General features: G+C 39.0%; 7 protein-coding genes across 11 annotated transcripts; 2 read left to right on the top strand and 5 right to left on the bottom strand.

Moving 5' to 3' along the window:
- The first annotated feature begins 2,873 nt into the window (after nt 1–2,873).
- LOC143447459 (phosphatidate cytidylyltransferase, mitochondrial-like) lies at nt 2,874–6,780 on the top strand. 2 transcript variants are annotated; one of them, XM_076947569.1, is made up of 2 exons: nt 2,874–3,924; nt 5,443–6,780. In XM_076947569.1, the coding sequence occupies exons 1-2, from the start codon at nt 3,850–3,852 to the stop codon at nt 6,547–6,549; spliced, it is 1,182 nt and encodes a 393-aa protein (XP_076803684.1). In that variant the 5' UTR covers nt 2,874–3,849; the 3' UTR covers nt 6,550–6,780. The 2 variants fall into 2 exon arrangements, with proteins under 2 accessions (XP_076803684.1, XP_076803686.1); XM_076947571.1 differs by having other exon boundaries at nt 2,874–4,914.
- Nucleotides 6,556–8,417, bottom strand: LOC143447475 (uncharacterized). The gene is made up of 4 exons (XM_076947599.1): nt 8,176–8,417; nt 7,999–8,112; nt 7,853–7,915; nt 6,556–7,755 (listed from the first exon to the last, which is right to left on the bottom strand). Exons 1-4 carry the CDS (start codon nt 8,268–8,270, stop codon nt 7,437–7,439), a joined length of 591 nt encoding a protein of 196 aa, XP_076803714.1. The 5' UTR covers nt 8,271–8,417; the 3' UTR covers nt 6,556–7,436.
- LOC143447473 (uncharacterized) lies at nt 8,323–9,326 on the bottom strand. Its single transcript, XM_076947597.1, has 4 exons — nt 9,183–9,326; nt 9,002–9,112; nt 8,865–8,939; nt 8,323–8,804 (listed from the first exon to the last, which is right to left on the bottom strand). The coding sequence occupies exons 1-4, from the start codon at nt 9,269–9,271 to the stop codon at nt 8,426–8,428; spliced, it is 654 nt and encodes a 217-aa protein (XP_076803712.1). The 5' UTR covers nt 9,272–9,326; the 3' UTR covers nt 8,323–8,425.
- An 18-nt stretch (nt 9,327–9,344) lies between these two features.
- Nucleotides 9,345–10,846, bottom strand: LOC143447481 (uncharacterized). Its single transcript, XM_076947607.1, has 2 exons — nt 9,966–10,846; nt 9,345–9,805 (listed from the first exon to the last, which is right to left on the bottom strand). Exons 1-2 carry the CDS (start codon nt 10,223–10,225, stop codon nt 9,772–9,774), a joined length of 294 nt encoding a protein of 97 aa, XP_076803722.1. The 5' UTR covers nt 10,226–10,846; the 3' UTR covers nt 9,345–9,771.
- A 1,606-nt stretch (nt 10,847–12,452) lies between these two features.
- On the bottom strand, nt 12,453–14,585 carry LOC143447470 (chitin-binding domain protein cbd-1-like). Its single transcript, XM_076947594.1, has 8 exons — nt 14,427–14,585; nt 14,304–14,355; nt 13,892–13,959; nt 13,570–13,699; nt 13,255–13,334; nt 12,924–13,146; nt 12,754–12,853; nt 12,453–12,633 (listed from the first exon to the last, which is right to left on the bottom strand). Exons 1-7 carry the CDS (start codon nt 14,514–14,516, stop codon nt 12,762–12,764), a joined length of 735 nt encoding a protein of 244 aa, XP_076803709.1. The 5' UTR covers nt 14,517–14,585; the 3' UTR covers nt 12,453–12,633; nt 12,754–12,761.
- A 2,017-nt stretch (nt 14,586–16,602) lies between these two features.
- LOC143447469 (chitin-binding domain protein cbd-1-like) lies at nt 16,603–18,755 on the top strand. Of its 3 annotated transcripts, XM_076947591.1 has the most exons (9): nt 16,603–16,761; nt 16,833–16,884; nt 17,229–17,296; nt 17,489–17,618; nt 17,854–17,933; nt 18,042–18,264; nt 18,335–18,434; nt 18,554–18,589; nt 18,647–18,755. In XM_076947591.1, the coding sequence occupies exons 1-7, from the start codon at nt 16,672–16,674 to the stop codon at nt 18,424–18,426; spliced, it is 735 nt and encodes a 244-aa protein (XP_076803706.1). In that variant the 5' UTR covers nt 16,603–16,671; the 3' UTR covers nt 18,427–18,434; nt 18,554–18,589; nt 18,647–18,755. The 3 variants fall into 3 exon arrangements, with proteins under 3 accessions (XP_076803706.1, XP_076803707.1, XP_076803705.1); XM_076947592.1 differs by lacking the exon at nt 18,554–18,589; XM_076947590.1 differs by having other exon boundaries at nt 18,554–18,755.
- Nucleotides 18,756–20,245: 1,490 nt separating this feature from the next.
- Nucleotides 20,246–23,554, bottom strand: LOC143447453 (mitochondrial import receptor subunit TOM70-like). Of its 2 annotated transcripts, none has more exons than XM_076947562.1 (13): nt 23,255–23,554; nt 22,968–23,144; nt 22,767–22,893; nt 22,587–22,696; nt 22,407–22,522; nt 22,197–22,321; nt 21,946–22,070; nt 21,735–21,869; nt 21,552–21,664; nt 21,329–21,440; nt 20,970–21,067; nt 20,746–20,868; nt 20,246–20,651 (listed from the first exon to the last, which is right to left on the bottom strand). In XM_076947562.1, the coding sequence occupies exons 1-13, from the start codon at nt 23,549–23,551 to the stop codon at nt 20,489–20,491; spliced, it is 1,821 nt and encodes a 606-aa protein (XP_076803677.1). In that variant the 5' UTR covers nt 23,552–23,554; the 3' UTR covers nt 20,246–20,488. The 2 variants fall into 2 exon arrangements, with proteins under 2 accessions (XP_076803677.1, XP_076803678.1); XM_076947563.1 differs by having other exon boundaries at nt 22,968–23,141.
- Between the last annotated feature and the right edge of the window lie 812 nt (nt 23,555–24,366).

Here is a 24,366-nt window from a genome sequence, read left to right as displayed (position 1 = left end):
TGCTTGGTTTAAATTAAACGCAACCTTAAACAGTTCTATGTAACGAAATCAACAAACTCAGGACTCTATAGCACGATTGCGGAAAAATAATTTTCAAGGTTGCCACCATTTCACCGGAAATAATCGTGCGCTCAAAGCTATTTTCACAGTTACTTGTTGACCTAACGTCAATGTTATATTATAGTAAACTAAATCTTCCTCCTAATCTAACTTTAACTCCAATTACATCTAAATTCAATTTTTCTCCCAACTAACTATCATTAACCCTATTCTAACTAGGCTTGGCTTCTCCCGCACACTGTCATAGCAAAACGTGGCGTACAGTTGCATTGTTTGCTGTAGAAACTTGAAATTTGGTGACTTTTCCTAAAAAATGTTCAGCTATCTGTCCATGTTTGTTTGATAAAGTTGGATTTTGTAATTTTTAAGATATTGCGATATTTGCATAATTTTCCTCTGCTTTGCTCTGCTCTCCGCATTGAAGCGTATTACTCATTTACGCACCAATAACTCGAATAACTATTCTCTTTCGTTCTCTTCTCGCGGTCAGCTGGTTTTCCGTACAGCGGGGACGCGGCGTAACAAGAAGAATTTCTAGAAATGTGTCACTTTTAGAAATACTTAATTTACACTAAATTCGGTTTCTTTAGTTTTACAATTATGATGTATACAGGAAGCCAGATGATTTTTCTACTAACCTGTCAAAATCCGATCAGTTTACGACGTATAGTTTTCTAGTAATTAACGATTGAAAATGTGTGTGCGGGGTCGGCCACACCTAGTTGTTTTGTAAACTCGCGAGCCTGGTTAGGATAGGGTTAACAAAAGAACGCGTGACCCACTATGCATTCGGTGAAATAGTCACTCTCTATTTTCAAATGATTTAATTTCATTCATTATTGTGAAGTGTTTTATTGCATCCTAGGTGTGTCGTGTAACAAACTACTCTAACATCTTAGGATTGCGCTTGCAAGTGTATTTAACTATGATTGTTCTCTGCACAATAAACCAAACATTTAACGTGATGGTTGGCGTGCTCGCTAATGCTGCTGGGGTGAAAACTGGTCACCGCAACACCGCGGCATTCAATACAAAACGCCATCTATAGATAAGGAGGCAAAACAAAACATAAAACAGGCATAAACATAAAACGTGGTGAAACAATAAAGCACTTGATAAAAAAAATGCGTGAATTTTGACACAAAGACTCCACAAATAATCTTCAAGCAATGTTTGAAGCATTAAACGAAATGCACTGTGATGAAAAGGGACGATGACCAGTTGTTCGCTTCAAAAATTACAATTTCATCTTCTTAATTCAATACTTGTTAATACAGTATTGAAATTCTCGCAGTTCCAGCAAACTGAAATTTTAAAGCTAGAAGCCCATACATTTGAAAGGAAGCACGGCTTATGGTCACTCCCTATTGCTCCGATGAAACAAACTGAAAAAAACTAGCGCAAACGAAATTTGCCAAAAGAAATGTCATCAATGTTTTCTCTTCTTCTCCACTTCCTCTTAATAAGATGGGCCACCTTGTGACGTACTTACCCCAGGCTGTCCACTATGAGAAAAATCATTGAAACCCTGCAACCACGGTGTCCACATCAATGAACTAATATCTCTAGCATCGACCGCACATTGGATATTCCTGCTTGCCAGCTTCATTCCTGCAACAATAATAATAAAGTTATGACGTCTGAAATATTACGTTAAAATGTTGTTAACCACCAGCTTGCTACAGAAGGGGCAATCACAAAAATGACTTGTAAATAACGTGTAATAATAAATGTACTTGTAATAAAATAACGGCAAACATCTGGAAAGCTCAACCAGTAGCCTCCCACTCACACAACGTTAATTCTTACGTCATATTGAGAATATCAATATCTGCAAAACAACATTCCACTTTTCACTGAACACAGCTGTTTAAAAAAGATTGTAACCATAACTTGCCATAAGTATGGAGTCACTTGAGTTGCGTAAATTACTTGTCAATAGGCGAGCTGTACTACAAGTTAACGTGAAAAAATCTTTTTAGTGATAATAACTGACGGTGGAAAGATATGGTTTGGAAATGTTTAACTTTGGACTGAAAAAAAAAGGTTTTTCTGAGTTTGTGAATTTTCAGTTTTGCAAAGCTTACTGAATGTTACATTGTGCTTGGTAACAAGTGAAAAAGGTAAAAGGAAAGATTGTAAACATTACAACAGTATATATATGGCACACCAGTTCAAGCGACATAATTTATCTGAACGTCATTAAGGAGAATTTAAGTCTGGTCAAGAACGGAATTGCAAGATCCAAAACCAAAATTTCAGCGTTTACAAAACAACCCATAACTCATGACATAACCGTCACAGTAGCATCTGACAAACACTGCTAAGTTGTTTAAAGTTTGAATATTTTTGCAGTGCTTTATAACCCCACAAAACGACCAAAATACAAAAAAGAAGATAACTTATAAAAAAAAATTTAGTAACAGCAAATATTTATAAAAGTAATTTCACAGTCTACTGTGAGCAACTGTTTAAAAAAAATTGCAACCGTTACTTGTCATAAGTTAAAAGCCATCCTACTAAGTTGCCATTGGAACAGAAAGTCAATGGCAAGTCACAGTAACAACAATGTTTCATTTTGAAAAAGTCAAAGTAATTATCGCGAAATTTATCTTTGTAGTTCAGAAAAATTTTATTTAATTTTTTTTAATTGTTTTTAGCTCAAAATTTAACTTTTAAAATAATTTGAATTATAGCAATCATTACGTCTTTTTCATAGAAACATAAAAACTTTAGCCAATATCTATGTGGCAAGTGTTTGTTAAAAGTTTGATTCGTGCTCCAGAGGAAAGAATTTCACAGGTTTGCAAAAGGTTAAGGCAGGTTAGATATGATTTATATAGGCTAGCTGTAATTTTAATTCAATTTTAGACATGAGGATTTCTCATCACTCGAGTCACAGTTACTGACGTAACCGTTGTTCAAGTTTCAATGGATTCACGCATTTTAGCATCTATCAGCAGTTCGGTCAACGTATTGCTCTAATTTGGAAGCCCACTGAACGTCATTAACGCCTTGCCCAAAAGCATTACAACACAAGGCTGCCACTCGTAGGGATTTTACCCTACGGTAGGGTTTTTTGGCCCCTTGTAGGGTGTAGGGTGACCCTACGGGTTTTTCACCTTTATTCATAGATTTCCTTTTGTTTAAAGTAAAATAAAAATAAATTCAAATAATAAATTTACTGAATAATGACAAAAACATAGTCAAAGCCAGGGGTAGCCAAACTGCGGTATGCGGCTCTTTAATGAATTAGCATTGTTGAATTAGACATGCATTTTCCCGGTCTAGACGAGTTGTTTGATCAGATTATGAAACAATGCGTTCTATCACACGTAGTAACAATGGACTCATTGTTGTAACAATGGACACTGTAGTTAAGTAAATTGTCAGATTGAAGCTGTACGTCCGGGCTGACCTAGTTTTAAGTCTTGCATGGTTATGGTTATACTAATAATTGTAAATTGCAAAAAGAGTTGGAGAAGCCCAGCAGGTGGAGACTGGAGAGTGAGACAGCAGATGAGCAGAATCAGCAGATTGAAGTTATTGAACAGACAGGATTACAGGAATCAAGTGATCTTGTTTTGATCAAGTCAAGTGATCTTGAATACGATACTTTTACCATTAAATTACAATAATTCTGGTTTCGATCGCAAAGCTACAGAAAAGAATGGGAAAAGGAAAACTGGGCACAAGGATGGTTAAAAGTTTCGTCTCAGGAAGCATCAAAAGCATTTTGTCAATTTTGTGACAAGAACATTCTTGCTGGGAAATCAGAACTAATGAGGCATGCAAAAACTGCTCAACATTGTCAAAATGCTGCACAAGTTCTTGGAAACACATCGATGGAGCAATATGTCACAAGTAGGCAAGGCTGCATCAAAGCTGAATTAAATACTGTGGCCTTAATTGCAAGACGCAATATTTCTTTCAATTTCATGTCATACATGGTACCAACCCTGAAGCATATTGCTAGTGATTCCAAAGCAATAAAAGATATGACCTCTGGTCGGACAAAAACAACATATCTACTAACAAAATGTCTAGCTGTTGATGCTCATGAAAGGTTAATTCAAGAGCTACAAGAAGCTAAAGGCTTTTCAATTCTCTGTGATAAAGCATCAGATAAATCAATGAATAAAATCTTTAGTATAAACGCTACTTATACAATGGATCACCAAAAACACAGTTATACCAACTCATTAGGCTAAAAAGGGAAACACAATTAGTGGAAACACAAACGTCAGTAAATGTTGAACTAATTTAGTTCTGGTGCTTTTGAACTGAAACTAAAGTAGTTATAAAGTGCCATAAAACTGCCAAAATTTCTTTTTTTTTGTTCAAACTGCGTAGGGAGATGTAGGGTTTTTTTAGGTGTGCTGGTAGGGTTAATTTCTTTTTTTGAGTGGCAACACTGTTACAACAGCAGTGCCACTGGTTATCCAGTGAACATCCTTAACTTTTTTAGTGGGTGCCCCTCGATAAAGTTGGATGCCCAACTCTGGCAAACTAATTTTAATTTTCCAATGGTCACAATCAACCTTTTGTGCTATTTTAGGTCTAAACTTTTATAAAAGCTCAGCTCTTTCTCCAGAATCATTTCTAGCAAATCATCTCTTAAAACAATCTCTCCGTGATGTGTGCATAGAATAGTCTGGCACAGGTCACACTTCAGACATCAGACACATGGGGGTGCCCAGTGGGCATCCATCGAACTCATTCCCATTCAACAGAAAGTGTGGCACCGGCACGCATACGAGGTTCATCAACGACAACATGCAAAAAATTGCCTCTTTGCACGCAAAAAGAATGTCAACATAAAAATCCAGCTATTGATCACAATATACACGTGTTGTGAGTTGCACAAAAAATTTGTGACTTTTATACTTTTGCACTCGAGTTGTGATAAATATATCAATTAATGTAATATAAAATTGTGTACGACATAGAATTCTCGTCTATCGAATCAGCGAAGCATAACACTTTGTGACGTAATCCATTGCTTCTTTGTTACTGTGCGTGCATTACGAGTCATCCCTTTTCAGTCGTACGTTCAACGCCGCAACATGTCTTTATGCTGTTGCTGTCACAATGTTCTGTCTTGATGTATTCGTTCAAAGAAGCTTTCAATATAATCAGAATATAAAGTTGTCGAGGTGTACAATTAATTCCAAGATCAAGAAAAGCATTACAGAGTATTGAGGAATTATTATACCATAATTTCTCATGCATGACCTCATTACTTATTTCCAGTCTTTATGTCTGAGTGCAAAAGTATAAAAGGCTCCAAAATTCAGTGTTTTCTGTAATTAGTATTTTGTGGCTTGAATTTAAATCAACTTCATATAAATTGCTCACAACAAGTTTCTATTTGTGTTTCAGCTTCATGTGTTTAACTGTGAAATGCGCGTCTCATTAGCACATTTACAACGGATCACAAATGACGTTGCAATAACATCGGCATTGTACAAGGGAATTCTGCAAAGATTTCCCGGAAACATGAGCTTGGCTTTCTCTTATGGCTCTGGAATATTTCCACAAAATGAATATTCGCCTCCGTCGAGCAATATGTTGGATTTTGTCTTCGTCGTCCGTGACCCATTTGCTTGGCACAAAAGAAACCTGGAGATGAACAAACAAGATTATTCCGGCTTGATGAGGTTTGCCGGGGCAAAACGAATCAAAAACCTGATGCAGAATTACGGAGCGTTCGTTTACTACAATACGGGGATTCCCCTCGAGGGCAGGGTGATAAAATACGGGGTGATATCTGAAGACAATCTTGTACAAGATCTTGTCAAGTGGGACACATTGTACGTAGCAGGCCGACTCCACAAGCCCGTGCATATCGTTCAACACGACTTTGAGGCTTCGCCGAAACTCTTGGAAGGACTGAAAGCAAATCTTATCGGGGCTTTGCTCACCTCATTGCTCATTCTTCCAGAATCATTTTCAGAAACCGAACTTTTTCATACAATTGCTGGTCTGTCATACTCAGGGGATTTCCGGATGACACTGGGTGAGGACCGGAACAAAGTTTCAAATATCGTCAATTCTAACCTGGAACGATTCCAGCAGTTATATTACCCCGTGCTTGAAGGTGTGTGCGAGACGTCCCGGCAGATGCGAGCTCCGTTAAGAAGTTTCATTTATTGGGACAAGGAGAAGAGGAGGATAGATCAGGATAAGTCGCCCCAGATCCAGCATCTCCACCTCCAGAAGCTTCCCTTCCATCTTCAGACCTCTCTCTGCCGCGTGTTCGACATCGAAGCACGACATGTCCGGGACGTTGAGGAAATTCTGAAAAGTGCGGCCAGGTACCCAGATTTATCAGATGTCATTCAGCAGAGTGTGATCAATATCGTCAAAAATACAAACAAAAGCCAAAGCCTCAAAGGGATTTTGTCGGCCGGTCCATGGACGAGCATCAAATACAGCGGCAATAAACTTAAAAAAATGTTTAAAAGCATTTTTGTTACTAACAGATGAGCCACATTTCATAATCATCGATTTTATTAGTAAATTATAAAGTTCTGCAAAATTATACTCTGTTATCATGAATCACAGTTATTGCCGGTAACAGGAAAACACGTGCTGCCAGGCACCTATAGACATCATCTATATATCTCAAACTAAGACAAACAGTGCAGTGTGTTGTAGATTAATATAAAAGTTGTTCGAAATATCATGAATTTTCAAGAATAAAAAGGAACAACAGGAGGAGGTGGTAGAAGGCAAAATTCCTTTTGTGCACATTTTAACAACTTTGATTGAATTATAACAACATGCATCATAAAAAGTTGAAATGACGGCAAATCAAATCATCAGCTCAGCTGCTACCAGTCTGAAAAGCTGGTTTAGAATTTTTCATTGGGGTTAGCTTTGCCTAAAGTCAGGGAAATGTACATCAGCAAGCAGCTGATGCTGCTTTGTGCCAGTGCTGTAACCAAGTCATTTTTTTAGGACTCGAGTCAAATTACTGATTGGATCAAGTCATGTCATTGGCTGTACCTTTAACCGATCGTTCGCAATGAAATCAAATGTCTGTAATTCAGTTGGTCAATAAATTAACAACTAAGATTTAACGACATGATCAAGTTACTTTCCGAGACTCGAGTCAGGTCATTTCAAGCATTGACTTCAGTCAAGTCATTGACTCGAGTCATTACAACACTGCTTAGTGCGTCCAGTTCATCACCTTAATGACCTCACAAAACATAATAACAGTTCTTACTACTTGGCCCGTAAAATGATCCAAGCTTTTAACTAAAACATTTTCAGTCGCACAGAAATGTCAGGTTGGCAGCGATATTGATGAAGATGTTGACAATAATGGAGGGCAGCACTGTTAGGACAAGTTGTGATGACATCCAGTCTCACAAGCTCATCGTGGCACTCTTCATCTTTTCCAGAAGATGGTCTGGAACACTTCCCGCTTTAGTCAGTTTGTCGGCGGCCACAAACACTCCGACGGCTCTGGCCCACGTGGCTGCATGAGGGTGGAAGTGTTGAGCCAGTTTCTCTTTTTCGTCTTTATCCACGATTCTTCCATTGAAACTGAGGTCAACCACTGGGTTAAAATCTTCAAGGCTGGACTTCGGTGTGAAAAATCCGACGGAAAATGAAATACTTTTGTTGCTCAGTTCTGTGACACCAGCGCCAACTAGTGGTACTTGAGGGTAGTGCAAAGGCTTTCTGGTCAAAGAAAAAATATTCCAGACACTGAAGTTTTAATGCAGTTTATTGAGTTCATTGAATGCAGAGCTTGCATTTCTGCCTGCACTTAACTCACCGATAGCAGCACGTTGATTCGGCTCGAATGGCAGCGTATGCTTTCATGTCTTCTTCATTTAACCTGTATTTATAAGTAAATATGAGAAGTGTGTTGAACATCTCCAAATGCATGATTAAAACCTAAACAATTTTAAAATTTCTTACAGTGTTCGGAATAAGTTGGTTGTTGCAAGGTCAATAAACTCGTGGTAGATGCCATTGTTGATGTGGCCGTATGGGTCGTTGTCGCTCCACCTCGTTTGTATCGGAATAAAAAACCTTCACACAAAATCATTCGTTCGGTATTTGTTGGAAGACTAAATTCAATTTAAATGATCTCACTTGTAGTCCAGTAGATCCCACCCAACATCACTGTTCTTCGTGGACTTGCATCGAGCAGATAAACTCATCAATTTCCCTGCACTCCTCCACATCATATTTACATTAAAACAGCAGCAAGATGTGTCGTTAACATCACTCTACTACCCCCTAGCATTTATTGAGGATGGAAATATTTAGTAAACGAAAAAAAACACAATTACACAAAAATTGAAAACCATTGCTACAAAGAAAAATTAAGTATTATATTATTTCATAAGTGGCTTTTGGTGACAGCACATGGCGCGAATACATTTTGTAATCCTGACAACAAATGCTCATTAAGTTTTGACGCCGGCTTCTGTGATTTAGAATCAACGAAGACATGGACAGATTTCCCTACAACTGAAGCTTTGTCGTGATAATGTTCCACCATCTCACTGATAAAATCTGACGCAGTGGAAGGGTCAAGAAGCAACCCCCTAGAACCCAGCCCCAGCTTCAAATGGGGGTCATTTTGTGGGTTATCGCTGCACATCTTTGTATAATCAAGTTTAGGTTCAAAGAATGCAACTTGGTAGTGGACGCTCGATTTCCCGATCTTCGAGATGCAGAGTCCGCCGAGGAGAACTTGAGGATACTGGAGGGGCTTCCTGCAGCAGATTCCATGAGTTTAAAAGAAACATAAAGATTTGAAACGGAAACAAACAAACCTGTAGATGCATCTGGTGTCCACCATGTAACCAACACTTTTATCTGGACAGTTTGATGTCTTCAATCCACAGAACCTGAAAATATTTGTTGATGGATGAAAGAGTCATAGATATCACCTTACTTCAGCAGAACTAACCATATAAGGTAATTGTTGACAATTGTGTCTACGTAGAAATGGTAGATTGAATTGTTAACATGGCCGTAATGGTCGTTATCATTCCATCTTGTTTGAATTGGTAGAAAATATCTGAAGAAGATAATCACTGATTGACACGAGGTGATGAGACATTTGCACAAACAACCTCCCCAACACCTACTTGTAGTTTTGCATTTTGTGTTCCATCTCCACTGTCGTGAACAACCTTTTACCTGGATTTGCGACCATAAAAATTTTACCAGACCACATATTTCAGAAGCTTATTAGATAAAAACACAAAATGTACAGTGACTCATAATTTTACGACATGACGGGCAACATCCTTGAAATAGAAAAACTTTGTAAAGAGAAATAATTTGCAATGCAGGAAAACAAAATTCACTTTGCTATTGAGACAAACACAGTGAAGAAGATATCATGAGTATAAGCTACAGGGAATTATTGCCATCAATTATGAAGCCAAACTTATGTTGCATGCCACAGGGTCACACAAGTACAAAGTTATGTCTTGTCTAAACCTGTCCTATAAGTGCTGTTTGCTGAGAATCATTCCATGAAAATTTTAAAGCTCTGGAAGTCTTCACATTTGAAAAGAAAAGTTTGTACTGGAACGTTTTGGGTATCTGTCATTTCTGAAAATTTTTCTGCAGAGATTGGTGAAAACTTTCCATTCGATTTTGATGGTGATAATTATAAGTTCAAGATCTCTCCACTCTGAAGAAAAGTTTGCTAATGGAAGCACAACGCCATTATTTCTTCAAAGCATCTTTCAACACTGGTTGCCTGAAACAAAATATTTCAAGATGTTTATTGGGATATTGCAAAATAACAACTTTAAAATGGCCACAACCCACATGACCCAGAAACATAAGCAGCATAGACAGAAATCTTATCAAGTATAAGCACTGTTCAACACCACATGACCACTAATACATTAACTTACATTGGCAGCATGTCAGCCACAGGAATGACAGGTTTTGGAACCACAAGGTCTGTTACATTAGAAAAGTCTGACTTTATCACTTTAACATCATCGATTGTTGGAATCAATGGCTTTAATTGGTAGGACATTTCTCCTATTTTCACTTCATCAAATGGCAGACATGTTGATTTTTCCCGGTTTGTTTCCTTTTCAACATCTACAATTTCTTTAACTTTTTCACCTTTTCGCAAACGACTTTGAAATTCGTCCCAATCTGACATCCCACACAACGATCAACCTGGAACCAAGCCTGTAGGTTAACTCTAAGCCAGGGGCGGGCAACTTCTTCGGTCGGCGGGCCTGATATGAGAAAATGAAGTAATTGGAGGGCCGGATTCCTGAATCGATACATTAATCGTGTATTTATCCACCTATACAAATCGTATTTAATGTAAACTTTAACCCTGTTTTCACTAGGTGTGGCTTCTCCTGCACACAGTCACAGCAAAACGTGGCGTACAGTTGCATTGTTTACTGTAGAAACTTGAAATTTGGTGACTTTTCCTAAAAAATGTTCAGCTATCTCTCCATGTTTGTTTTATCATGTAAGACCGGAAACTGTCTGCGGGCCGCTCAAAATCCCGTTGCGGGCCGGGTCCGGCCCGCGGGCCGTATGTTGCCCGCCCCTGCTCTAAGCCTATAAATGTCATGATGATAGCAGAAAATTTAGCATAAAAAATTGAAACTATAACATGCATATTTGCTACGTAATGCTATTTGCATGCAGATATACATCACTAAAATTGTTTAACATCTAGGCGTTGCCACCAGACATTTGTTACGTTTACGCAACTTTTATGATCTGATTTTATTTTGGGGTATTATCTCAAATCGGGAGCGAAACTTTGAAAATCATAAGGAACTCTATGGCTCACTGCACACAGCTGTTGAAAAGAGTTGTAACCTTGTCTCGCCATGAGTTCAAAGCTACCAGTGTGGCACCACTCACTTGCCATAAAGGAAAATACAAGGCAAGTGAGTGCCATAGACATCCTACATGAAACGATTGAATATCTAACGCTTACTAGAATGAAGCCGATGCACAATTAACTTACCTACAGCCTGGCTTCCTTAAAAACCAGATTCTGGAAATTTGACAAAAAATTGGTCCCAGAAGTGAGAAAGCAAAAAACAAAACTTCAAAAGTCATTAAGTGCCAAGAGGAATATTCGAGCCCGCTACTATTATCCCAACCAAGTAGAGCTACTCATTCTGAAGTTCATAAACCATTTTAGAATTTATTTAGCAACTTGAGTAAAAAATGAATATTTTTTGTCACACCAACCCCACAACTCTCATAATGATAAATGCACAATCGTTAATAATGATACAGCCTCATGATTTCTATGAGCAAAAGAAATTATAAGACTTTGGCGGATCCATTCTCCTAAAATACAACCGCCAAATTCCAACATCGAGTTGCGTGGATTCCTTACGGTGAAATAACCTTTGTGATAATTAAAATGTGACCTGGACCTGCCAAAGTTGTTACAACCAATATTTTCTACCAGCAAAACCGCCCATATCGCGGAAGGTTGTGTCAGTGAACAATCTCTGATGCGAGCGACACATTTTTCGTATATTTTTTCAATTTGCTTGTTGTAATTTTCATCACTGTTTGGAAATAGCTCACTTGCTCGTCCTAACGGCTACAATGGACCTCGATGGTTTGTAACAAGAATAAATTCGGGGACGCAAGAAAGAAGGAATTGTCCATTGCACGACACGATGTTGTTAATGAAGCGCAATGCGAGTTTTTTTTCAATAAATTAATATCCTTTGTGACGGTTAAGTCACGAGTCATGAGTTGTTTGTAATAAAATCTTGTGATTCAGTTGTTGACCAGACTTAAATTCTCCTTAATGACGTTCAGACTAATTACCTCGCTTGAACTGGTGTGCCATATACATACTGTTGTAATGTTTGCAATCTTACTTTTTTATGTTATCGATTGCACGGGTGACTACCGCGCAATGTAACATTCAGTAAGTTTTGCCCGAAGGTGAAAGCCTTTGTGTCTGATAAATAAATAAAATGGGAACTTTATAATTCAGTAATTTGTATAGACAAAATTAAGCAACTAACAGCATACTCACGGCGTTTGAGAAATGAGAACTCATATCATCGAGTCAGAAGTAAAACAAGTTTTCAATCATCATTGTACCTCGCTCATATGGTAACATTAACGGCCAGAGAAAGCCCGGTCTTTATGGCAGATATGTTTGTTGTGTAATACCTCACACAAGTAATATACAAACGAACTAAAATTTGCCATACCTTAAAGATTGTCTCAATCATATTCTGTGTTTTAAGATTTCTATGCCAATAAGGTGGAAGCAGCTTTTTAATCGTGTCAAAAACCTGAAGCGCCCTCCAACGGTATCACAAATGTCTTAACATTTCAAAATGATGCGAAAGACTAAAGTCTTTCCAAATAAACAAAACACGTCACAATGCTTGATTTTATTTCATGATATATGATGATGTCATCGGTACGGATGAAACTTGCGTCACTACTCAAGGTCAACCGGTGATGACGTAGAAATTACAGTAAAACCATTAAAAAAGAAATGATAAAAAGTGAAGGAATCACAAATATATTTTCACGTCCGTTTTCGAGAGGAATCGTCTGCAAAATATAACGTTGCACCGTGCAGGGGTTTACTGTAATAATGTTGAAATGACTTTCAATCTACTGCATCAACTTTGCGATGAGTGAGATAAAATGCAAGGACCGATTAAAATTTACCTTGTCGATTAGCATCCTGGCACGTTGTATGGCCAGTCACACGCTTTTTTGGTCGGGTTAAACACGGTACCAGGGGCACACGGCATTGTGTAAAGTATTCCTGAGAGACAAAAACTTTTGCTAACCAAGGATCACAAACAATGGAGTTGAACTGAAGAAATTGACGGTACCTGCACCGCACTGGTAGAAATTGTTGCAGTCTCCTGGTTTCGCCATCGGACCAGTGCTTAGTGGTTTGCCATTCTTATCTGTACAAGATGGTGGAGGGACTGGTTTTGGTGGGAGGGTCGGTCCGCAACCAGGGACCTTTATTGGCCAATCACAACAACCGGTTTTCGGATTGAAAACGAACCATAATGGGCAGTCGAATTCAAAGCGGTGTCCACGCCAGCACTGGAACAAACAAAAGTTATTATTAATCACATTGTTGCTTTAATCAGGTAATTTAACATCTTGAGCTCGCAAAATCTGTGTTCATTCAATATAAAATACGAGCAATACCTTGTAGTAGCTGTCACAGTCACCGGGTTTGGCAAATGGCAATCTACTGATCGGTATCCCGCCAGGAGACAAACAGTCAGCTGCGAGCAAAATATATCTCGTGCGTTATGATTTGCTACTTTCAAAGTTGTGAATTATTCAATAAAATATCATCATTAATATTCATTCTACTTCATACAGTCATGTCTTAGCTCGGGTCCTGTTAAATCTTCAACATAGATCGTTGAAAAAGCATAAAAACGTCCAATATCTAACGTCTAACACTGGAAATTAATTTATATTATGGGGAAACCGATGGATAAGTTCCAAACTCACGGTCATAATATGGTGGTGATGGTCCTCCACCACAATTGGTCACATTCCACGGCCAATCACAAACCTTAATTTCTGGGTTAAACACGAGGTCATCGGGACAGTCCATTGTGCACAAGTAGCCATTGGAACACTGTAACAAAAAACTTTATGACAATAAATCAACAAACATTCCCGACCACGTTGGTTAGACTGAAGCATCAACGGATAAACTCTTGACGCTTGTACGTCTATATATGTATCAGACTGGAAAGTATGACGATTTAGCACGGAGTGCGCCAGTTTGTAGGAAAGAATAAAATCTGTAGCAAAAAGTTTTACAAACCTGGTAGAAGTGAGTGCAGTCGCCCGGCTTTACAAATGGATCGCTGCTCGGGTTAGCGGCACATTGAGCTGCAAAATGTAAGGCACGAAACTGTCACAACCATCAGCATTCAAGTGTGCCTTGAAGAGTTTCATGGCGCCGGTACAACAGGCCAGGGGTGAGCAATTACATTTTTGCACGCGCCACAAAACATTGTCTTAGATTCTCTCCACCCAAACGTTTCGTAAACGATCAAGAAACTCATTTAAGACTTCCGATAATAATTTGCGATTACGTAAGAAAAAATTTAATCCACTTTGCGACGTATCCGGTTGATAAAACTCTCAATAAAACTTGTAAATTTGATGTCGTTACTTTATAACAAAGTTATCGAACAACATTTCATGTTTGTCTGCACCACACAACATCTTACTTGCGCCTGCTTCACAATCGTCCTCCAAAGTAGGGGGCTTCTGCCAGTGTTTCTAACAAAAAAACAAGAACGAATTTTACAGAATTTTTGCAATCTCAATCAGCAACCAGGACTCAATCTTACCTCTGTCCCTGCGCTTAAGGCATCGCTCTTCACAGCGGGGGAGGCGGCGACGTAGGCGACGAAGACGACGAAGATAACCAACTTCAACATAATCAAAGATTTGCTTATGACCTTCCGCTATAGATGCAACTCCGCGAATGCCGTCCGTCCAAACGAACTCTCCTTTTATCGACTCTTTTTGTGTACATACTATGACGTCATAATGACCAGACGCAACTTGAGGTTGCTTTGAACTCGTTTTGATGAAGCGAGCTTAGACTCGCACAAGATATTTTATGTCGTTATATTAAAACCGCGAACACGTGATCATACGTTGTTTGTGCCGAGATGGAAGCGACGGAGGAGTTTGATTGGTTCAGGCTTCACCAACTTTAACTTGCGCTTATTTTGAGACGTTCTTTGCGTTTTGTTGGAGTTTCCATAAAACTTGTCAAACCGGGAATAATACGTCATCCCCGGGTCATGAGGCAACGACTGCATGACCTTAACTGAGGAAATTTGCTCATCTTTCTAAATCGATAAATCTCTTTAAAGTAAAACCGGGAAAATAGCGCCCGTGCAAAGTTGATAAAAACAAACATGACCGGTTGTCTCAGAGTTTACAACTTTGATGGTCTGACGCCCAACAACCGCACAGCGTCGTTACCTGGATGCCACGATCGTCCAAATTTAAACCAAGCACACAAAGCTGGATTTGTGCAAATGAAATAAACATTTTTTATAAAAAATTGCGGTTAGAATCCTTAATAACTCAGCCAGAAGTTTTGACCTGAAATGTTGCTCGACAAACTTTGCAAAGATGAATTCACTTTGATCAAAATTCACTGGAAATGCCGAGCTGGTCGTTTTAAGTTCAAAGAATGACGAAAAATACACTGCAACAGTTTGCAAAAAATATTAAAATTATAATGAGCTAAATTAAACTTTGAATTAAATTAAATCTTTAAATTTAATCGTTTAAATTAAATCTTTCACTTGGCAACCCAACTCTAAATTAAAGACAGAAATAAACGTTTGCGCGTCTTCAAATGTTTGTTTAATGAAGCAGTTTTATTTGTGAAGGCGACGTGACATTTTAAGCAATTTGACAAGTCTCCCATAATCCTACGATTTCCACCATTCAAGGGGCTTTGAACGTCCAATCAAAACTTCCTTCGCTCGTTAAACGGAACATTAATTTCGCAATCGTGGCTTGAAGGTGACGACATATTTTCTGTGCAATGCTCATCGAAGCAAAAACGAGAATTGCAAACCGAAGCCTTTATGAAAGATCAAATTAAGTTAATACTGAATCGAATTAAAAAAGTGCCCAAAAGTTTTATAAAATGCTGCTGTCGGCTTTTTGAGCCCATAAAGTATAATAAACTAAACAATTCCTTTCTGCTTGCACATTCGTTTTTCTTGTCCCAAATATAAATGTTAATCAAAAAAACTTATGATGTTTTTGCAACCTGTTGCAGTGTATTTTTCGTCATTCTTTGAACTTAAAACGACCAGCTCGGCATTTCCAGTGAATTTTGATCAAAGTGAATTCATCTTTGCAAAGTTTGTCGAGCAACATTTCAGGTCAAAACTTCTGGCTGAGTTATTAAGGATTCTAACCGCAATTTTTTATAAAAAATGTTTATTTCATTTGCACAAATCCAGCTTTGTGTGCTTGGTTTAAATTTGGACGATCGTGGCATCCAGGTAACGACGCTGTGCGGTTGTTGGGCGTCAGACCATCAAAGTTGTAAACTCTGAGACAACCGGTCATGTTTGTTTTTATCAACTTTGCACGGGCGCTATTTTCCCGGTTTTACTTTAAAGAGATTTATCGATTTAGAAAGATGAGCAAATTTCCTCAGTTAAGGTCATGCAGTCGTTGCCTCATGACCCGGGGATGACGTATTATTCCCGGTTTGACAAGTTTTATGGAAACTCCAACAAAACGCAAAGAACGTCTCAAAATAAGCGCAAGTTAAAGTTGGTGAAGCCTGAACCAATCAAACTCCTCCGTCGCTTCCATCTCGGCACAAACAACGTATGATCACGTGTTCGCGGTTTTAATATAACGACATAAAATATCTTGTGCGAGTCTAAGCTCGCTTCATCAAAACGAGTTCAAAGCAACCTCAAGTTGCGTCTGGTCATTATGACGTCATAGTATGTACACAAAAAGAGTCGATAAAAGGAGAGTTCGTTTGGACGGACGGCATTCGCGGAGTTGCATCTATAGCGGAAGGTCATAAGCAAATCTTTGATTATGTTGAAGTTGGTTATCTTCGTCGTCTTCGTCGCCTACGTCGCCGCCTCCCCCGCTGTGAAGAGCGATGCCTTAAGCGCAGGGACAGAGGTAAGATTGAGTCCTGGTTGCTGATTGAGATTGCAAAAATTCTGTAAAATTCGTTCTTGTTTTTTTGTTAGAAACACTGGCAGAAGCCCCCTACTTTGGAGGACGATTGTGAAGCAGGCGCAAGTAAGATGTTGTGTGGTGCAGACAAACATGAAATGTTGTTCGATAACTTTGTTATAAAGTAACGACATCAAATTTACAAGTTTTATTGAGAGTTTTATCAACCGGATACGTCGCAAAGTGGATTAAATTTTTTCTTACGTAATCGCAAATTATTATCGGAAGTCTTAAATGAGTTTCTTGATCGTTTACGAAACGTTTGGGTGGAGAGAATCTAAGACAATGTTTTGTGGCGCGTGCAAAAATGTAATTGCTCACCCCTGGCCTGTTGTACCGGCGCCATGAAACTCTTCAAGGCACACTTGAATGCTGATGGTTGTGACAGTTTCGTGCCTTACATTTTGCAGCTCAATGTGCCGCTAACCCGAGCAGCGATCCATTTGTAAAGCCGGGCGACTGCACTCACTTCTACCAGGTTTGTAAAACTTTTTGCTACAGATTTCATTCTTTCCTACAAACTGGCGCACTCCGTGCTAAACCGTCGTACTTTCCAGTCTGATACATATATAGACGTACAAGCGTCAAGAGTTTATCCGTTGATGCTTCAGTCTAACCAACGTGGTCGGGAATGTTTGTTGATTTATTGTCATAAAGTTTTTTGTTACAGTGTTCCAATGGCTACTTGTGCACAATGGACTGTCCCGATGACCTCGTGTTTAACCCAGAAATTAAGGTTTGTGATTGGCCGTGGAATGTGACCAATTGTGGTGGAGGACCATCACCACCATATTATGACCGTGAGTTTGGAACTTATCCATCGGTTTCCCCATAATATAAATTAATTTCCAGTGTTAGACGTTAGATATTGGACGTTTTTATGCTTTTTCAACGATCTATGTTGAAGATTTAACAGGACCCGAGCTAAGACATGACTGTATGAAGTAGAATGAATATTAATGATGATATTTTATTGAATAATTCACAACTTTGAAAGTAGCAAATCATAACGCACGAGATATATTTTGCTCGCAGCTGACTGTTTGTCTCCTGGCGGGATACCGATCAGTAGATTGCCATTTGCCAAACCCGGTGACTGTGACAGCTACTACAAGGTATTGCTCGTATTTTATATTGAATGAACACAGATTTTGCGAGCTCAAGATGTTAAATTACCTGATTAAAGCAACAATGTGATTAATAATAACTTTTGTTTGTTCCAGTGCTGGCGTGGACACCGCTTTGAATTCGACTGCCCATTATGGTTCGTTTTCAATCCGAAAACCGGTTGTTGTGATTGGCCAATAAAGGTCCCTGGTTGCGGACCGACCCTCCCACCAAAACCAGTCCCTCCACCATCTTGTACAGATAAGAATGGCAAACCACTAAGCACTGGTCCGATGGCGAAACCAGGAGACTGCAACAATTTCTACCAGTGCGGTGCAGGTACCGTCAATTTCTTCAGTTCAACTCCATTGTTTGTGATCCTTGGTTAGCAAAAGTTTTTGTCTCTCAGGAATACTTTACACAATGCCATGTGCCCCTGGTACCGTGTTTAACCCGACCAAAAAAGCGTGTGACTGGCCATACAACGTGCCAGGATGCTAATCGACAAGGTAAGTTTAATCGATCCTTGCATCTTATCTCACTCATCGCAAAGTTGATGCAGTAGATTGAAAGTTATTTCAACATTATTACAGTAAACCCCTGCACGGTGCAACGTTATATTTTGCAGATGATTCCTCTCGAAAACGGACGTGAAAATATATTTGTGAGTAAAAGATACTTTGAATCTTTTCTTTCACTTTTTATCATTTCTTTTTTTAAGGTTTTACTGTAATTTCTACGTCATCACCGGTTGACCTTGAGTAGTGACGCAAGCTTCATCCGTACCGATGACATCATCATATATCATGAAATAAAATCAAGCATTGTGACGTGTTTTGTTTACTTGGAAAGAGTTTAATCTTTCGCATCATTTTAAAATGTTAAGACATTTGTTAAACCGTTGGAGGGCGCTTCAGGTTTTTGACACGATTAAAAATTTTATTACCACTAAAATCACATCAAAATCCTAAAAACCTGATTAATTATTACGTCATTATGCGGTATTAATCTAGACCTAATCTTTTCTGTTCGTTTTGATGCGCTGACAAGCCGATTGCAGGGCCTAGTGCTGCATGACCTTGACATTATCTCGGGCACCTAGCTAGTGACGTTGCAGTTATAAACAAATAGGAAGATTATTGTATACGTTATCCCGACTATGCTCAAGGCATGTACAGGTCTGTTGTTTTGTTCTTCACCTTGTCCGCTAGTTAGCAGCAGAACAGAAGGTTTATTTGCCCAAAATTTATTAGTTTTTTTTCTTTTTCACAATTCGTATTTCGAGTCTATCGGTGTTAACTGTTAAGTCAAGGAAGAATGCAGACGCCTTTTTTCCGCGGGTCAAGTTACGCCTGTGCTTCGGCACATGTTATTTGCCAATAAAGTAATATCAAATTAGCCGCAGTCGTGGATCAGAAACAACTAATTTACATTTGTATAAAGCTTAATGTCTTTCGTTGCGTTATATTATAACTGACCAGCAATAATCACGATTTGAGTGGAGATTCGTTATCGAAGTAAACAACCATCAAACTTTGATTGTTATCTGGCTTATTAACCAAAACGATGACAGCCAAGATTCAACTAGTAACAGATTTTTTACAACTTTTTTTCTCTAACTTCGTACGGTGTTTTTGTCTGAAACCTCAAACGAAATCTCGCAGAACTTAAAAAAATCAAAAATAAATTCCATGCTTTACTATAACGCTGTTTTAGAAAAGTTGTAAATTTGTCTTGGCAGAAGCCCAAAGCCACCAAAGTGACAGAACTCAGTTTCCATAGAAGCACATTTTTGACTTGTTGTTAGCATAGACATCCTATTAAAACCTAACTTACGTTAAAATTGAAAACAGCTGATGATCACCGCAGCCGTTGTTTAACTTTAAGGGTCCCCAGAAACTCGGCGAGAAGTTTAGGTCCAGACTGAAATTTTTAAGTAATTGATTTTGGGTTTCCACGACGAGATATAATTCGTGTCGAGCAAAGCTAAGATTAAAAATCTTCACATTTGCGAGTTTGTATGAAGTATGCTGTAACGACCAGACGTGACCTTCGCTCAATTTTTGACCTAATAATGCTGCTTGTTACAAACAAAGCATTTCGCACTCAAAGAGTTCTTATCCATCATCCCTGTTCCGTGAATTTCCGTGCTTTGAAATTTGGCGCTAATTTGCTGTCTCCTGTCTTTTTTCTGAGCAAATATTCTGGCAAGATGAACAAGGACGCTATTTCGTGTTTGCCTCTTCTGTGACGTAACTGTCACAGTGATCGCTTTACTTACATCATTGCGCCAGTATTTGATGTTGGCAAATCTAAGCAATTACATGACATTTACCAGTTTAATTTTTTAATCTTTGTTTATGAAAAAGCAAGAACGGTTTGCACAATGTCGCCATAATTTAAACTTGGATAAAGTTGCTCCAAACACAATTTTCAACAAACAGCGAAGAGGAATTATGGGAGGATGAAATAGAAAAAAAATGATAGCAATCAACTCTGATGAAAAATACCGATTGAAAGTAATTATTCATAAGCAGCATTATGATGTAATAAAGAAGACTATTTAAAAAGCGCCAGGCATCGGGGGTCTGAGTCCATACTTGGCGGCGATACTGCCCTGGGCGATGGCGGCGGCTTGCAAGGCGAATAAATGCGCCATTTCAAGCTCGGACTTCGCGTAGTCGATAGAGACGGCAAAGTGTTTCGTCGCTTTCTCTAAGTTTCCCCTGAAAATGGCGGAAAATAAATTAAATGAGGATGAATGAGGTGGTGAATGAGATTAAATGAGGAAGATGTCGACTTCTAGCAAAGTGGTCGTACCTCTGTACTTCGATCGTTCCCATCGTCTCGTGAGCGAAATCACATTTCTCATCGACTTCGAGAGCTTTCGTTATGAGATTGACAGCTAGCTCCAGATCCTGCTTCCACTGGAGGGCGAGCAACCTATTATGACAGCAAAAATATTTTATAAAGATGATTAGATTGGCTCAGAAAACTTGAACTGGTTCCAACTCAGCTTCTATGACGAAACAAAGGCAACCCACCCTCTGTGAACGTATAAAGTCGCATTTTCAGGTTCAATTTTGATCGCGTCTTGGAATAATTTGTCCGCTTTCTCATAATTTGCTCCATCGGTTTGTGCCTGAATCAAGCAACGTTATGTTTGATTGCGTTCTATCAATCAATTAAGTAATTTCAACCGATAAGTTACTGCAGAGAGCACAAGGAATGGATGCTGGCGCTTCTTACGCTCTGGGACTAAAACTTGCAAAAATCCGTAAACTGTCAAGATGGACTTCATACATTGGACATAGGCCAACATTATTACAGAGTACGCAGGACATGCAAGTGCACAACTTAATGCATCACCCAGAGAAATAGCAGCAAACTACCACAGTTTTACCTGAGCAAACAAACCGTAAGTTTCCGAACAGGAGGGATAATCATCGATTATGGTCTGAAATTTATTCATTGCTTCTTCGATTTCTGCGCGGTCTTTGTTGGTAAAAGCTTGTCTAGAAAGAAAATAGTATCTATGCAAAAAGCACAAGCTTGTAGGTTAACCAAGCAATCTAATTTCGACAAAATCTTGAAGATACCGCAGGAAACTACATCGTCCAACCCACCGGTACACTGTGTAACATCGTTGTGCGTGCGCCATCGCAAAGTCTGGTTTGAGACTAATACACTTGTCAAAGTCTGCAAGAGCGGCATCCACTTTATCGAGAAGAATGTGCAACTGCAAAGATGTGCCTGTTTTATTGCCAAGTTTACTTTCAACAAATAAATCATCCACACGAGGTCGCTACCTGACCACGATGGTGGTAGACATCGGAGTTCTCAGGATCGATTTCAACAGCCAATGAGAAGTCAGCTTCTGCCTTTGCAGTGTCTTGCAGCTGCATGTTCATGCTGCCCCGCTTAATGAGGGCGTTCGCTCGCAGCTTTCAAACCAAAACATGAGTTGGTGAAAGAACAACAATATTTCGAGTTTGCATAATTTTTATGACAGTTTGAAACCTTGACATTGGCTTCCTTCATATCCACAACACGGTCAAGGTCAGGTTTTGCCAAAGCAGAGTTTCCAGTCAATAAATGGAAAGTTCCACGCATCAGCAAAGCTTCGGCCAAATAACTTGACAAATCTGTTACAACACAAAAATGTTAAGAAAATCAGCAAGCAACTGAGATCATGATGCTGCCTTGCAATAACTTTCCCACGTTAACTTAAAATGATTATTCTTATAATCCATCATCATCATTCCAACTACCTGGATTTGTTGTGGAGTCTGCTGCCTCTGGTGGCTGATCAATACTCTCAATCTCTGAAGAACATTCCGGAATCACGTCAACAAATTTCCCTTCGGAGAGGGCAATTCTTGCTCGAATGTAACCGCTTTGTGACAACATAACAATGATAAGTGATGAGCATACAGAGTCGAATGGATGATGCTTCTCTGTGACTTAAAGCACGAGCGCACCTGTGCTCAGCGTGGGAGTGCTGCTCGTCACTGAGTGGAATAGAAATCAAATCATCGTTGAAACTTGCAAAGTATTGTCGGATGAAGAGAGAAGACGGCATCATTGGATGTCGATGCTGAAACATCAACATAACCACCAGAATATTTATTTGATATGATCCGTGAACAACAACGAGGTACCTTGTATTTCTCTGAAGCTTTCTCCTTTCCTATTTTCTTCAAAATATCATCGGCATAAACCATGGTCGTGGAGTTCTGAAATCCTTCCAAAATACACACCGTGGTAATATCTGCAATTCAAAGAAGATATTTAAAATTTTATCGTAACACAAGAAACCAGAGTAAAGAATCATGACGAACCTTCCAAGCAACTTTCTTTCTTTCCAAGTTTCTCAAAAGCCTTCGACCTTCGATGCAAAGCCTTCACATATCTCTGGTTCAATGCGACCGCACAGGAACATTCCTTCACCACGCCCTCCCAGTTTTCCTATGAAGAATATTTTGTCGCATCATATCAACTATTTTGCTGACATCATTCCATTTTATGCAAAGTCATCTCACCAGCTTCTCCAACGCAGCTGCCATATTTTGGTGGTAAGTTGATTTCTCTGTCTTGTTCTTCTCCGGGCAAACTTCAATTGCCTCAGAATATTTTTTTATCGCTTCGTCGTACTTGCCCTGCTTGAACAATCGATTTCCCTCGTTCTTCAATTCTTGCGACTCCTGGAACTTTGTCTGCTCGTAAATATGATGCAAAATTATAAATTTTCGAATTTCAAGTTCAAAATTTTACAAAGGTCATGCAAAAACACTGGGAAAAGGAATATCACTTTGTCAGGAGACAGCACCTTTGTGGGAGGTTCTGACGTCACTTTTGCCTCGTTGTCAGGTTGAACCTGCTTCGGTGGATACGAGCTTCCTTCTGGCTCACTTCTTGCCGCCGTCTCTTTCTCATCTGGTTTGCTCTGACGTGACGTGTAATAATAGAAACCTACTCCGGCTAATGCAACCGGGATTCCGACCGCGAGAGCAATCTTCCATGTCGGCCATGATGATTCCGACGCTACGTTATCCGACATTTTTATAACTTTCACAAATGCATCACAACTACTTTTAAGAAACTTGTGTCTATAAATAAATTTCATTTTCAATTTTAACTGTCAAGCATCATACTTGCAATTCTAACCAGAATTAATGAACTTTTCATGTTCTTGTGTTGTATGAACAAAATTTATAACAAAAGTAAACAAACAATAAAAAAAACTGAATTTTGACAGCTCACAATTATTTTGACACGGATTTTAAAATAAACGGCTTTGTGCGTAAACGGCTCTTATTGCCTTTGCTCGGGTTTAAACACTCGCAGATTCGTGCAACAACAATTTATGGAATAACCAACATGTGGAACTTTACGATCATATTTAGTGCTGGTACTTTATCATTTTTAGAAGTCATCCATCGGGTTAACACAAGGCACGGTTTTCTCATATCTTTAAACATGGAGCATGAATATCTTATGTTTAGTTTCTTTGCTAATCACTTCTTTTGCACTGGTTTAACTTTGATGGGTTTGCCAATAAGCGAAAATATTTCCATATAGTAAAACCTGTTGTTTTTTTTTATTTCAAGAGACTGACCTTTATGACCTGTATGCTGAGCTTCATAAAATCAAGATGTCACTGACAACGTGACGTGAAGAACATGTGATGTCCGTCATGACGCTTAAGTCTTAACACTGACGCACTCCTGAGATCTTGTCGAAAAGTGTCGTACTTTCCAACCCGGGCTGGTGGAATGCGAGTCCAAAGCCAACTCTATCTATTCCAATTTTACACGCTTCAGATACTTGGTCAAAACAGCATCTTGTATCCACTCAAAAGCCCGGCAACTTCTATGTCTGTTGCGTATTTTCTGTTCATAACTTTTTCCAGTGAGGTGTTACGCTCGATTGAGTTTATCA

Source organism: Clavelina lepadiformis, chromosome 2 (genome assembly GCF_947623445.1).
Source record: "Clavelina lepadiformis chromosome 2, kaClaLepa1.1, whole genome shotgun sequence".
Classification (NCBI taxonomy): Eukaryota; Metazoa; Chordata; class Ascidiacea; order Aplousobranchia; family Clavelinidae; genus Clavelina; species Clavelina lepadiformis.
This window is presented reverse-complemented; position numbering and strand designations above follow the sequence as displayed.